The sequence below is a fragment of the Lynx rufus genome, unplaced genomic scaffold (assembly GCF_022079265.1).
Source record: "Lynx rufus isolate CCGP_SWC_20201006 ecotype Redwood Valley unplaced genomic scaffold, mLynRuf1.p SCAF_48, whole genome shotgun sequence".
In the NCBI taxonomy this organism is placed as follows: domain Eukaryota; kingdom Metazoa; phylum Chordata; class Mammalia; order Carnivora; family Felidae; genus Lynx; species Lynx rufus.
Window position 1 is genome coordinate 220,813 of NW_025814865.1, and position 12,546 is coordinate 233,358.

Here is a 12,546-nt window from a genome sequence, read left to right on the forward strand (position 1 = left end):
AAGGACAAGGCTGGTGGTGACACGTGGCGCAGGGTTTTGAAGAAAGACATTGGAAGAAGTACATTTGAAGAATATACATTTGAAGAAATATAGAATGGGAGATACACAGCATGAAGTGTTTGTGTGTGTTTTCTGCTCAGGTACGCTCTGGGGCGTGTCCATGTATACATGCGGCTGTCCAGAGGTGTAAGTGTTCTGTGCCTGCACATTGCAGTTCCCAGGAAGGGCGGGACGTAGGACATTGTCCGTAGGGATGGGTCACACATTGGGATTGCGTGTGAGGTCAGTAAGATTGAACCAATGGGGAGTTGAGTGAGGGAGGACAGGGCACAAACCTGAGAGAAAGGCCAGCGCCCAGGTTCATATCTTTCCTGTGAAAATGAGGAAGTTCAAGGAAATGCAGAGGCCAGCACAGGCCAGGGATGTCCAATACTCAGGGTTTGGGGATGTCCATGATGGTGCCCCCAGAATCCCGCATGGTGACATCCTCAGTCATGTTGACTGAACCGCCACACAGGGAGGAATTCCCAGGGTTGAATACCCTCTGGTTTTCAGATGTCTACGAATGCAGACTGTCTCATGGACAAGGTCAGGATCTCAGGAGCAGCCATACATATTTGAGGGATTGTGAGCAGGCTGTCGGATTGGTGGTGTCCAGGGGAGGGAACCGAGGGACCAGAGGGAGAGTGGGTGGGTAAGACCGATGAAGTTCTGCTTCAGGCAGAGTTGACAGGGAGAACGTACACACTGCAGAGGAAACAGCCCACTACAGTCTCACGCAACTCCAAAATCACAGCCAACTTTCCTGGTTCCACTTCCTGAAGCTGAGCCTCCCACCCACTGCTTCACTTACTCTCACATATTGACACACACACACACACACACACACACACACCCACAAGACTCCTGAAGGAGTCCTAGTACGGATGCCCTTGTGTGACCTTTGCTGTTTCTGAAATGACCTCAGGTTACGACTGGGGGGCCCAGATTGCAAGCCAACAGAGGGGAGGGTCGCGGGGAGGTGGGGCTCTTAAAGGCCACGGACACGCCATCCTCTCCCGTGTGCCCGCTTCCCTCTCATCATCAGCCGTGATGAGTCTGGTGCTGCTCTTCCTCTGGGTCCACAGTCTTCTGCCGTGTGTCCAACACGCCATGTGAGACTTGTGAGAAGACTCCCAAGGGCAAACACCAGCAGGCGCTCAGAGAGGTCGCCTCGTCCCAGGCAGCCTGCGTTCCTTGGCCCGAGTGCCTGGACAAAGGCTGCCTCGGCCACATAGGGAACGATGGACTTGTGCAGCCTTAGCATTCTGTGCAGAGGTCCCGGGCAGGCCTGGAGCTTAGAAAGGACTGGGACGAGCCTCACCTGGGAAGAGGCGAGTGCTGGGGTACTCCTTACACAGCAGATGGCTGCTTGCCAGAGATGTCTGTGCTAGGGATGGGGCAAAGGCTCCACCGTGCTAGCAGGGCAATAGACAGAGTTCAGCCCTGTCCATCGCAGGCTCTTCTCTATCCCCAAGTTGCACGGCCCCCAGCACAGCGTGCCTGAGACTGACATCCCCACACTAATCTTCCCGTCTCCCAAGCTGCCCAAGCCCCCCAGGATCCCCACTGCACAGCTCTGCAGTACAAGAGCCTTCTCTGCAGTGGCTCTATTCCGGAGAAGGCGTTGGCAGTCCCAATGCATGGAGGCTTCTTGCCCCTACCAGTATGCAGACAACATGGTCAGCGGGGTGTCAGCACGCTGTGGAGTTGGGGATCTGTACGCCCAAGCCTTACCTCTTCCAGGGCGGAGGCTGTCGCACTCTCTAGAAGGGAAGGCAGGTCTTTCTCTCGCTGCTGTCTGCACACTGGCTGGAGAAGCACGTCTTCTCAGCTGCTTGATGTGTAAACGTCGGGGTACCCTGGAAAAGCTCCCTGTGCTGGCCCGTGTCTTTGGGTGTGAACATCCAAAGAAAGTATGGCCCATGATTCTGCAGTGGGAACACGGCCTCAGTGGTCACGGGGCCGGGCCCTTTGGGGCATCGTTCTGCACAAGCAGGCCGTTACTTGATAGGTCTTGCCCAACAGGAACACTTTACGGGACAGGGGAACACAGGGTCCCCCACACGTTCATATCTGCCGCCAATACCTGCTGAGGGGCCAGGGTGACTTTTCCGCCCGGCCTGTCCCAAAGAGAAGGTACGGGCAAGGTGTGGGTGTGGAATGCGCTCACGGCCCCCAGAGCCGAACCCTCAAGTGTGGACACTTGTGTCCAGGGACCGTGGTCAGAGGCCTGGGTGCTCTGTGTCCGACGGATTACAGCCCTCATGCCGCACACCCTGCAGCCCCGGGTGTCCTCCCGTCGCCGCAGCACTCCCTGGGGAGCCCCAGGGTCCAGGAGCTGCTAAACCCCCTGCACAACTCTATGTGCTGCCTAGCGGCCTCTTCCACCACAACACCAGCGTGTGTGGGCTCCAGAGTGCTGTCCCTCGACAGGGGACACCCTCGGCAATTCAGGAGCCTTCTGACTTCCATGTCTCTGAACCACACGTGTCTCTCATTGGCCTGTCGGGATCGTCCTGTTGTTCTCTGTGTCCAGGAAATGTCTTGCCTTGCCTGTGCTCCTCTGTCTCCCTGAGTGAGCCCTGGCGTGTCTGGGTCCTTCCCTGGCTTTGCCTGTGCCAACGCCTCTCTGGTGATGCCTCCTTGCCTGGCCCAAGTGGGCACAGCTGTACCCGTGTAACCGCCTTCGTCTCTGCACACCTGCGTGTTGTGTCAGCTGCGGCTCTGCTGGCCTGTCTTGTCTTTGGTGTATGCTCCTGCGCTTGAGTGGGTTTCCCTCTGAATTCAACCCCTTTCTTCCACTGACAGATCCAATTGCTGTCCTGCTGTCAGGGGGAGGGGCTTCTGCGTGGTCTCTGATATGTTCCCGGAGCCAGAAATCCTTCCGTGCCCGTAGGACCTTCGTCAGAGGATTGGCCATGCACTCACTGCCAGCCAGGTAATGTCCCCAAACGCAGCTGCCTTGCTGTGAGCATTAAGTCGCGCCTCTATTTTCCGTCCTTCTGTTTCCAAACCCTTTGGACCCTAGGGGCTCAAACGTCACTGGCTTGCACGTTGCAGGTGCAGGCGTGAAGTGTGAAAAGCGGTCTAGCAACGTTTTCCCACTTACTCTTTTGCCATGTGGCATGTTCCTGGCTGGGAGAGACTTCCCCCTGCCAGCGTGTGTCTCGTTTCCGTGTGCCTCCTGTGTGTTCTGGTCCCTCATTGGTCCCTTACTTCCTACCTGGGAGTCTGATTCATGTTTGCGGGAACCGTGCAGACACCTTTGACTGCAGGGTACTGAGCTCAGCTTAGTCCACCAGGACTAGTGCGTGACTGAGGTACACAACGGGCAGTCACGGAGGTGCCCGTATCCTTCACGTGCAAGCGCCCCGTCCAGCCCCCTTCACCGGGACATTTCTCAGCAAACCCTCTATGTTTGTGGTGAGAGCACTTAGCTCTGAGAAACCTGACGAGGCGGTGAAGCGTTGCTTACGGCTGCCCTGTGCAAGTGAGATCTCCAGAACTCATGCACATGGCATGACCGCCTCTTCACACCCTAGGCCCGACACCTCCTCATCGCACCCTCCCCTGCTTAACACCACTCCACTCTCTGGTGGACTGCATGCCTTTAACTCCTTTTAGTCTCCTCAGGAGCCCATCAAGCAGGGGTCAGCACCACTGTGTTTCTGTCAGGCGTTGGCCTCTTTCAGGGAGCCCAGTGCTTTCTGCACTGATGCTCAATGCACCCGCTGAAGGGTGAGCCACACTAAGCCCGACGGCGGACCCTTTGGCCCTACGTTTCCCACATATGTGCCCGGTGGCAGAGGTGCACAAGGAGCCCGCCTGCATGCGTCTCCCGGGTCCTCCACAGGGTACAAAGTACCGCCCCAGGGGGCTGAGCCGCATCACATGGGCATAGCTCTGCTTGCACGTGTTAGCCTTTCATATCATACGGGCAGCCCAGACTCAGAAATCCAGCTACCTGCTTACAAGTATCCAGCCCTCGTGCTTGTGCAGACCCTCGGTGTCTGTACAGACATTTGAGTCACGGTCTCGTGACCCGTCAATACAGCTGGACGGTCTGTCCTTACCTTACAGCCTGGGATGCGGTTCTCACTCATTGTCCTCCCCTCGGGTGCGAGTTTCCTCCATCACTGTGGTGGAATGTAACCTTTATCACCATACGTTGGCTTGAAATTACTGGGCGGATCACCTGTCTGCGTCCGGGGATGCGAAGGAGACCTTGGCTCTTTTGCTCACGGTGCACCCTTTCTCTGTGATGAGTCGCTCTGGATGAGAAGCTTGCCAGAGGCGAGGGGCCTCAGAGTGGAGCACATTTCCTGGGCATCTGTGAGAACCTCGTTGGTTCCACTCGGAAAGCATTGACTTTCACGGATGTGCAGCCTCTGCTTTTCCCTGCATTTGCCGAGCTTGGGGACGTGATTTCTTCCCGCACGTGCTGTCCCTAGGTCTCTGCGGTCTCTTTCCGGCAGTCCCGTTTCCTGTCTGCTGCTGGTCAGTACAGGGCCTCCAGCAGCCCTGTGGGGATCGGGTCCTTGCTTTCCTCCCTGCGGTGGCCTCTTCCTCACCCAGAATGGCCTCACTGCAGCTTCCTTCTAGTTCAGGGATCGTTTCAGACTGCCCTTAAGGTCCAGGTGGGAACGGTGCCGTTTGTGCTGAGGGCTGACCACCGTACAGCATTCGTCTCTGTGGAAATTGCACAGGTGAACTTCACCAGGTGAATGTGCACACTGCAGTTGCCCTGTCGTCAGAGTCAGCCCACCTGTCTCCGCCTCGGCTGCCCCTGCTCTCCTTCCTCCTACCCTCCCCTTGCCTCCCCCTCCCTTGTCTTCTTCCTGTCCCTCCCTCCCACTTTCCTTCCAGCTCTCTTTGTCTTCGTCTCCCTCCTCTCCCTCACTAATGCCTCCCCCTGTCTCCGCCTGTCTTCCTTGTAATAGGTGCCCCTCTGTCTCTTCTTGTCTTGCTCCTCCTCCCTGTCTCTCCCGCCAGTCTCCCTGTGACTCTCCCTCTCCAGGCCGGTCTTCCCCCCCACTCGTCCTTCCTTCATCTGCTTGCATGTGTGTCTCTCTCTCTCCCTCTATATCTCTGTCTCCCTGCGTGTCTGTTTCTCGCTGTCTCTCTCAGTGGACATTCTGTGTCTGGGTGCACGCTTCTTCAGAATTCTCGTTGGCACCTGGGAAACGTGGAGGGAACTCGTCTGCTTTCGTGTGTACTAGTGACAGCAGGCACGGGGCTTTCTCAGAGACAGACACAGACAAGTTTGTAATTCTCGGTGAGGGGCCCCTAAGCGCCCTGCTTGGAGTCGTCCTCCTTTTAGTGGAAGGTTAGATTTCCGGACCGGAGGAAACTGCTAAATCCTACTACCCCATCTCCCTGGTGCTCTGTACGGAGATCAGCAGGGCACCAGTGGCAGATGGGGCTCTGGGGGTTGTTGTTTGCTCTGAATTGCAGTGCAGTGAATTCTGCTGAGCTGCTTTCTTGCAAGGACACGGCCGTGGGGTATGTCTAGGGTGGGTGTCACTGGTTCTGGGTGGGCGCCCACCTTACCGCCGCCCTCAGCCTGATGGCCAAGGAGGAGAAACCGTGCGGACGGGCATGTGGCGCCGGTAGGCGCGACACCTAAGGACTTCTCCAGGCCTTGCCCCAGCTTCATGAAACAGGGGCAAGGGGACGGAGCAGACAGTGGCTCACGCTGCGGACGTTCCTGTGCTGAGTGCTCTGGTGCCCGTAGTGAGGCCTCTGGGGAAAGGGTGTACAAGCGAACACAGACTGTGTGACACCGGGGACCTCGCGAGTCAGGCCTGGAAGGTGACAGCGCTGAAGAGGACATGCGGCAAAACGGGGTCCACGCTGGCGGCTGGGCCCTTGCTCCAGAGCCCGGACCGGCCGCTGGCGTGCGCTAGCCGGCGGCCAACACCCTGCCCTGCTGTCGTGCAACTGATTGCTCCGCCAACCTGGCCAGCGGGCCTGACCTGCCCTGGAACCACTTCGCCCGCAGGCCGCATGCGCACACTCCTCACTGCCTCTGTCTAGGCCCCGCCTCCACGGCAGCCGCGGCCAATGCGGAGTCGTCAAATCCCAGAGCCTGTGCGCCTGCGCCCAACTTGGGCGGGCTGAGGCGGGAGGCAACAGGGAGCCAACCGCCTTGAGGGCAAGGCTCTCTCCACCTGCTGCCATTTCCCTGTCCTTGTCCTGAGGCTGCCCTAGCTACACTGGGGCCGGGGCCGAGCGTCATGGCCAGCGTGTCGCGGTCCGGAAAAAGCGGTGATTCCCGTCGACCCAGGGCCCTGATCGTCCTGGATGAGAAAGGTCGAGAGTCCCGGGCCCGTGGGAATGCAGGGGCGCTGGAGGGCGTGGGCTGGCCGCAGTCCCCAGGTTCAGGGGTGCAGGAAGCCCAGGCCGGGTGTGAGATACAGGGGGCAAGCCCAGCGGAGGAATTGGTGGTGATATTGGATGACGGAATGGTGGCGGCTGAGGTGGTGATCGGGGTGGAGGAAGAGGACGGGGAGGCGACCGAGGAAGAGGTGGCTGGAGAGGAGAATTCTGAGGGAGCCAAGCCAGAAGCAGAGGACATGCGCGAGCAGGAGGAGGTGGAGGAGGGGAGACAGCAGCTGGAGGAGATTCCGGAGCAAGAGGAGAAGCCCGAGGCAGATGCAGAGGCGGAGGAGGGGCCCCAGCTCTCACAGGAGCCGCAGCAGCAGGAGCCAGTGCTGTGTCCTGCCTCAGCCCAGGACCCGCTGGCAGCGCTGGAGCGTCTTCAGCTGGAGATCAGCGCTGGGAATGCCCAAGATTCCAGGGCCTTATGGCGGCTGAAGCGCAGGATTCTTCGGAGGCGGATTTCTTACCTGGATCAGAGAAGGGCCATCATCGAGCACATCCCTGGCTTCTGGGCCCAGGCGGTATCCTTCCTTGTGCTGGTGGGTGATGGCGGGGGTGTTGTGCAGGAGGGCTGGGCCCTGAGAGCAGGGTGCCTCAGGGCGATGGCCCCCAGGGAGGAGAGCTGGGCAGTGGTCCCTGGCCCTGGGTTGGTGCGGTCTGGGATCCAATGTAAGGCCTTGGACAGGGGCGGTTGTTGGGGATGGGGGGACTTGGGGACTTGGACCTGCTTCCTCTAGGTGTCCGCCAGCGTTGGCCTGCAGGCTGCTCTCACACGTTATTTGTGGACGTGAGGCATGTGTCCCCATGCTACCAGAGCTAGGGTAGCACAGAGCAGCCTTCACTCAGAGCAGATAAGGCAAGGAAACGTTTCGCTGCCAAATGGGAGAGTGACACAGGCCGCACACCCACCTTCACATTCACAGGCTGTGCACGTTTTCTAGCAGTTCCGTCAAAAGAGAGCATTTCAGACACACACTCATGGCCTTTAGTGGAACCATGCCACCCCCCTGATCCAGACAGGAGGACGACTCAGACCTACTCCGAGCGGGGTACAATCTGCCTCCACAGACCCACCCACCCACCCACACACACCCACACACACACACCCACACACACACACCCACACACACACACACACACACACACACACACAGGACTCTCTCCTGGTATCTCCACCCCTGCTTCCCTCTCTGTCCTCAGGCTCCGGCTGGGTCCCACCCATGTCTTTCTCTCCTGGCTGGCTGTGTCACTGTGTCTACTTTCTTTTCCCTCCTCTGCCCTCCTTGTCCGTGCTTCTCGATCTCTTTCTCCCTCCCACACCCTCCGTTTGCATCGTTAGTGTGCAGTCGGTTTCTTGTAAGCCGTGTTATTCCTTCTGGACTCAGAAGGCCGGTGACAACATTGGTCTTCACGGGAATATGCCAAAACACCCAGCCGTGAGGAGGGGTCAGAGCACATGCCGACATCACAAGCTATGATGGGCTGCTGGCAACCCACACAGGTCAGGTATATGAAGGAACTGTGAGGAGTCCAGGCAGCGGAGTCTCTCCCTGCTGTGTGCAGACAGCGTGGGAGGTACAGGAAGCCAACGGACAGCGCAGTGTCGATGGGGTCTGATGCATTTGCAGAGGCTGAGGAGTGTGGGGGCTAGTGTTTCCTGGTCTTTCTGCACATGCCATGATCTAGTCCCTTGCTCTTAGCCTGGGAGGGTTGTGGTTGTGGGCCGTGTCTGATTCCACAGCATCTGAAGGCACAGCTCCTTGACCCAGCACAGATTCTGAATCACCCCCAGTTGTCGGCCTTGAACGGTGCCCAGGACAAAGACGTGCTCAGCTACGTGGTCAACTTAGAGGTCAGACCGGGGAGGCTGTGGCTGGGGGCCGTCCCGTCGGGTGTGGGATTTGGGCAGGAGAGGGTGAGGCAAAGGTGCTCACCCTCACAGCCAGGCAAGGAGGTCAGGACCCCGAGGGAGGACACTTGCCCTTCCTGTCCCGTTGCTCACGGCAGGTGGAGGAAGTGGGCCATCCCAAGTACCGCTGCAGAGTGATGTTTTTCTTTGGGGACAACCCGTACTTCTGGAACCCAGTGATCATTAAGGAGTATCAGCTTAGCTTTGCTGGTAGAGTGTGGGTCCCATGGTGGTGCTGGGCAGGGGGATGATGAGCATGAATCAGGGGCAGGAGGGAGGGGTGGGTGGAGAGGAGGCCGTCTGGTTGCTCCTCAAATCCCCTCTTCCTTTAGGCTACAGGGCAATTCGTTCCACTCCAGTCCAGTGGTTTTGGGATTATGAACGTGGAGCTCCCAGTCGCAGGCATGACCCCACCAGGCTTAACTTGTTGAATTGGCTGTGTGAGCATAGCTGCCCAGGGACGAACAGGTTTGCCGAGGTGGGGCCCCTGAGGCCTTCGTCAGCAGTGGGATGTGGGTGGCCCCCGGCCAGAGAGGAGAGTGGGCTATGCCCAATGTGGCGCCGGCCTGTGTCCCCTACCAGATCATCATCGAGGACCTGTGGCCCAATCCCCTGCAGTACTACCTGTGGGAGGAAGGGACCAGAGGACAATGACCTGACGTGCGCACGTGTCGGTGAGAACCCCAGTATGCAGTGTGTTGACACATGTGTTGTATGGGCAAGGAACGTGGGCCAGACATTGGCTTGGAAATGGAAGGTCCGCCGAGACTGGGACCCAGGTAGCATGGGGAGCGGGTGGGAGGATGACAAGGGACCTGCAGGGACTCAGCTGCAAACACACAGTGGGTCGATGCCTGCAAACCAAATGCAGTTGTGCTGTGGGCTGGGGCTTTGGAGGGCCACTCGGGAGGAGCAATGCTTCTCCACCACAGATGCTCCCCGTGGATGTCCGCCCTCTCCCGGGCTTCCCCCTGCTCCTTCAGTCTGGATTTGCCTGCCAGTCTTTGGGACTGGAGCTGCCGTGTCCCCAGGCGCCACTGTGGTGAGAATCTCGCACTTCCTTCCATGTGCCCCACCACGCCATGTCCTCCCGCAACCTGACAGCCATTCTTAGAACTAGCCCAAGGCCATTGGGGGCTGGAAAGGAATCCCTGGGTGACAAAGCAAGAGGGATCCCAAAAGGGCGAGGCAAAAGAGTGGCACCATCTGGGATGTATTTGAAAATATCCCATATCACTCTTGGTGTCTGTTGTGTGGGGGTGCGTGTGTGTGCATGTACGCGAATGTGTCTGCGTGTGCCCATATGCATCAGGGGCTCTGCATCTGTGTGGACGTGAAAGGCACAGAACTTCTATGTTTGCCCATCAGGAACAATGGAGGACGCGACCAGTGCTGGAAGAGATGGGTGGATGCGTCTCCTGTCTTCTACGAGCCCCGGAGACAATTGGGGAAGTGATCACATGTGGCAGCCTTGAAGAGTTGCCACGATGTTTATGCGGACACATACAGGAAGCTAAAAACCCTTCTGTTTCTGTGTGTGTGTGTGTGTGTGTGTGTGTGTGTGTGTGTGTGTCTGTGTGTGTGTGTGTGTGTGTCTGTGTGTCTGTGTGTGTGTGTGTGTGTGTGTGTGTGTGTGTGTGTGTGTGTGTGTTTATGGGGGACCCGAGGAGGGACGACGAGGACGGAACCTGAGTGTGACTGTCCTAGCCGCTGCCAGGGTGATTCTGTGTGTGCAGGAGAGGTGCAGTACCAGTGTGGGGCAGGTGTTGCCATGTGCACAGAGGCCTGCCTTCCTGGGCAGGCAGAGTCTGCAAGGAGGAGGAGGAAGAGACAGACCTGTTATGTGGAGACTTGTTGTATAGGCCAGAGCCGAAAGGCAGGGAAGGGGATTGCACAGCGGGAGCAAATTGGTCCATTGGGTCCTGGTACAGTGTGGCCAGGACTTGGGGAATTTCAGCCAGGACCCTTGCTCCCAGAGGGGTGTCGTCTCCTTGGTGAGAGAGAATCCAGTGAGCAACGCCTCCAGTGAGGATCAGAGCTAAGGCCCCGTGTCCCCGGAGAACTCAGGAGTAGGCAGGCTTCTCACAGTCGATGCCAGTATACCTTGCTGCTGCCTCCCACACCCGGGGTCCCTTTGACCCCGAGCCCTGTCCTGAGACAGTGGCTCAGGATGGGAGATGTGTGAGGGGAAGAGGCAGGTGTGGGTTGTGGGCAGCACAGAGGCTTATGAGTGGGATTTCATGGAGAGAGTACGCGCGAGGGCGGAGATCCAGCGTGAGTTCCTGCGAGTGTGTGTGGGCGTCTGTGGCACACTGGGCCTGAGATCCGTGGTGGTGCCGGCAGTGTGTGCGTGCATATGTTCGTGCAATTGCGTAGCCGTGTGTCTCTGTGTGTGCGGGAGTGTGTGTGTAGGCCGCTGGCGAGACAAGAGGAGACACAGGGGTCTCTGTGGATGAGGTGCTTATGTGGGACGGTCAGGTGCCACAATACAAGAGTGCAGTCCCTTCCCTCCTGAATCCTGATGGTAATCGCTGGGACGGTGCAACCGTTGCTCTGCCAGGGGGCTCAAGTCAGGTGCAAAAGGGAAATTGGTGCAAGGTCAAGACGGGGACCGAGGGGAGGAAAGCCTGTGCCCAGCGGCCAGTGGACCACTTGTGAGTGAGTGTGCTTGTGTGTGTGTTAGTGTGTGCCTATGTGAGTGAGTGAGTGAGTGAGTGTGTGTGTGTGTGTGTGTGTGTGTGTTGAGTTGCCCTGGTGGGCCTACAGTAGCAAATACGGAGGGGCTACAAGGTTGTGCCCAGACTTTGTGCACAGAGTAGCTAAAGAACCCAAGCTGTCAGGCTACGTTGTGTGCAGAGGGCGTAGGTAATTCGCTGGAGGGAGGCGTCCAGCAAGAATCTCTGCTCTAGGCGACGTGCCATGTGTTGTCACCAGTCAGCTCTTCCTCGGGGCTCTCCTCTCTGCTTCCTGTGCACCAGGCCCAGGGAAAGGGAGGAGCTTGGACCCTAGCCCTCAGGTGACTTGCGTCCCCCTGGAGTGCCGCAGCAGTGTGGTGTGTGGGGATCCGAGTGTGGATGGGCAGGTGAGCAGCCTGCCAGCTGCTCTCTTAGGGGACAGTTCGTTGCCTGCAACACCTCTCCCCGCCACACTAGATCACCACTGCCGCTGCAGCTGGGCTCGGGACATGTCAAGGTGTGTCCCAGAACTCTGTTCCCCTTGCACGTAAGTGGTGCCAGCATGAGCCTCTCAGCCCCTGTGCGGGCGTCCCTGATTAGCCTCAGGCTTTGTCGACTCCTGGCCTCATGTAACATGGGGAACTGGGTTCCTTTCTCAGTGTCTCAGCGGTTGCATGTCGACGGAGAATGCTGTGGGCATTGGAGTCAGGAATCCCGACCGTGCTCCCCCCGCCCCGCCCCAAACTGCAGCGGGCAGCACGTGGCCCACTGTGTGTGCGCTTTGGGGAGTCTAAAGCCTTACAGCCCACCCCCCATATTCTTCTCAGGTGGTGGAGGGTCAAGGGGGCCTACGGAGGAACACTGGTCCCAGTCTGCTGCCGGCTCTGCCCACAGGTGTGTGTGCCCAGCTCCCTGACGCTGAAGCTGCAAGCCTGAAGCCGCACTGCCCCCAAAGCCCCATCCCTAGCATTTGCGTGTGGGCCAGATGGATTGAAGTCCCAGTGACCCTGCGGGATCACAGCGGGTGGTCTCATCTGTGCCTGGCTACCCGCCTACCTGCCTTCCCCACAGCCCTTTGCCCCCTTACAGGGCTTTCGGTAAAGACGCGGCCACCGTCCGGCATGAGAGGAAAGGCTGGACAGTGTCCCAGTACCGCTGGTCATGTGTTGGCTGCTGCCAGCTGGACAGCATGGAGACCCCATGGCCCAGTGGAGGAAGTCCGACCTGTCCTACAAGGAATTGGGGACGACTGTAGGGATGCATCAGGTCCCATGGAGTAACCTAGCCCTGGCCTTATCTGCCTAGGGGGTGATCGAAGCGCCTTGGGGTCCCAGGCATGGCATGTGTGTCGGTGAGCTTCCTCCTGGATGGCGCTGCCGACACAGGGCTGGCTGGTCAGGGGCCGCATGTGAGGCCCGTTGGGGCCTGGCCTCTAGATCCGATACCGCTTATAGGTGTTGTTGAAAAGACAGAGCACGATACGATCGTCCCTTGGGTGTCGCTGCACCGGGGACCCTGTCGCTGTCCCAGGTTCCCACT

The 12,546-nt window shown here is 58.5% G+C and overlaps 1 protein-coding gene across 1 annotated transcript; it reads left to right on the top strand.

Moving 5' to 3' along the window:
* The first annotated feature begins 6,278 nt into the window (after positions 1-6,278).
* LOC124525779 (testis-specific Y-encoded protein 1-like) lies at positions 6,279-8,986 on the top strand. Its single transcript, XM_047098361.1, has 5 exons — positions 6,279-6,944; positions 8,198-8,275; positions 8,431-8,542; positions 8,665-8,810; positions 8,915-8,986. The coding sequence occupies exons 1-5, from the start codon at positions 6,279-6,281 to the stop codon at positions 8,984-8,986; spliced, it is 1,074 nt and encodes a 357-aa protein (XP_046954317.1).
* Positions 8,987-12,546: the final 3,560 nt, after the last annotated feature.

Coding starts and splice junctions, on each gene's coding strand:
- LOC124525779 (XM_047098361.1), top strand. CDS start 6,279: ATGGCCAGCGTGTCGCGGTCCGGAAAAAGCGGTGATTCCCGTCGACCC. Junction 6,945..8,197: donor CTGGCTTCTGGGCCCAGGCG/GTATCCTTCCTT, acceptor GACCCAGCACAG/ATTCTGAATCACCCCCAGTT. Junction 8,543..8,664: donor GTATCAGCTTAGCTTTGCTG/GTAGAGTGTGGG, acceptor CTCTTCCTTTAG/GCTACAGGGCAATTCGTTCC.